This window comes from Anneissia japonica, unplaced genomic scaffold (genome assembly GCF_011630105.1).
Source record: "Anneissia japonica isolate Jap-2015-1 unplaced genomic scaffold, ASM1163010v1 scaffold6022_len2523_cov178, whole genome shotgun sequence".
Classification (NCBI taxonomy): Eukaryota; Metazoa; Echinodermata; class Crinoidea; order Comatulida; family Comatulidae; genus Anneissia; species Anneissia japonica.
In genome coordinates, this window is record NW_022740736.1 from 296 (window position 1) to 2,163 (window position 1,868).

General features: G+C 48.2%; 1 protein-coding gene across 1 annotated transcript; it reads right to left on the bottom strand.

Annotated features, from left to right (window-relative positions):
- Window positions 1-780: 780 nt before the first annotated feature.
- LOC117118327 (zinc finger CCCH domain-containing protein 13-like) lies at window positions 781-1,644 on the bottom strand. Its single transcript, XM_033262891.1, has one exon. It carries the CDS (start codon window positions 1,642-1,644, stop codon window positions 781-783), a length of 864 nt encoding a protein of 287 aa, XP_033118782.1.
- Between the last annotated feature and the right edge of the window lie 224 nt (window positions 1,645-1,868).

Below are 1,868 nucleotides of genomic sequence, written 5' to 3' on the forward strand. Positions count from 1 at the left end.
TCTTGGCTCTATGTTTAACGTTTTTAAATTTCAACGTCTTGTTTTTTTCATCGACGACTTGTACCACCGTTATACCGTCGTTTACACCCTTGCAATCGGGCTCGTGTTTTAACAAACATTCTTTCTTACTAAAAACGTGCATACATCGCGAACATAAATGCTTTTCCCCCTTGTGTTTATTATAACCGCTGAGAAGCGGGCTCATCTTTTTAATCCACATGTAATGTTTATCGTACAGCAAGAGATTAATCAGCGTACGACCCTCGTGCTCACCGTCGACGTAGACCGGATGTAAATAACCCTTACCCTCTTCTTCCCAGCCATAAACGTTAATCTTGAGCCGCGGATTATTCTTTTCAATGATTTTAATCTGTTTGGTCGGCGTGGGGAACGTGATACCGCTCCAGTCGAGCTCGTCTAGATGCGGAGCGTATCTCGAGGGTCTATCGGTATGGTCCTTGACGGGATGAAGCGCGCTGGCAATGGCGTATTTGATGCACAAGTCGTCTTTGTTTTTAACGTTGACGATTGCCTTTTTATTTTTCAGCACGTTGGGTAATGGTACGTACGTACCACCGCGCAAGGGATTATACCTAACGATCTCTATATCGAGATGCTCGAGATGATTTATATGCCATCCCGATCCGTTTTCACCCCATCGCTCAATCATCACGACTATACGATTTACATCCCTTTCCAAATCTAAATCATCGTAAACTCTATATCCACCCGTGTGAAAGGTGGGTATGGCCGTCTCTGCCTCTCGCGTCATATTTACACCTAAAGCGAGTCGATATCTGATCCTCCGAAACGATGATTGTGTAATATTTCCTCGATACGATCCCTAAATTGTAAGATTACGCGTGGATCGACAAAACGTGTTAGGCTTATCCGATGAGTTTCGTGCGTCTCACTCGCATGAATACGATCAAATCTAGATTGGTGGTTTAAGGGTTCCAATTCACGTTCTACCCTTTCTTGCATTTCCCCACTTGGATTTAAAACTTGTTGTTTCTCGCGTTTTCGCTGCTTGCGTTTCTCGCGTTTCTCACGTTTTCGCTGCTTGCGGTCCTCGCGTTTCTCGCGTTTTCGCTGCTTGCGGTCCTCGCGTTTCTCGCGTCTCTCGCGTTCCTCGCGTTCCCACTGCTCACGTCTCTCGCGTCTCTCGCGTTCCTCGCGTTCCCACTGCTCACGTCTCTCGCGTCTCTCGCGTTCCTCGAGTTCCCACTGATCGCGTTTCTCGCGTCTCTCGCGTTCCTCGCGTCTCCACTGCTCACGTCTCTTGCGTCTCTCGCGTTCCTCGCGTTCCCACTGCTCACGTCTCTCGCGTCTCTCGCGTTCCTCACGTCTCCACTGCTCGCGTCTCTCGCGTCTCTTGCGTTCCTCGCGTTCCCACTGCTCACGTCTCTCACGTTCCTTGCGTTCCTCACGTCTCCACTGTTCGCGTCTCTCGCGTCTCTTGCGTTCCCACTGTTCACGTCTCTCGCGTTCCTCGCGTTCCTCGCGTCTCCACTGCTCACGTCTATCACGTTCTCGATACTCGCGTCTATCACGTTCTCGATACTCGCGTCTATCTCGATACTCGCGGGTATCACGTTCTCGATACTCGTGTCTATCACGTTCTCGATTGTTGTAAAGGCTCATTTTTAATGATATGGTCTATTCCCTTAATTCAGAATCAAAATTACAAATACGCCGATAGAGGGCGCACGTCAGTTTAAAGATTACGAAATACAATTGTATTTCGCAATTCACTGGGTCGTAACCACTTTACGAGGACGTCCTGGCTGACGTTTGGGTGCACACTTTTTACACACGCCGTTAATTGTAACCTTGCATCCTATACCGCATACGTTACACGGAAATAT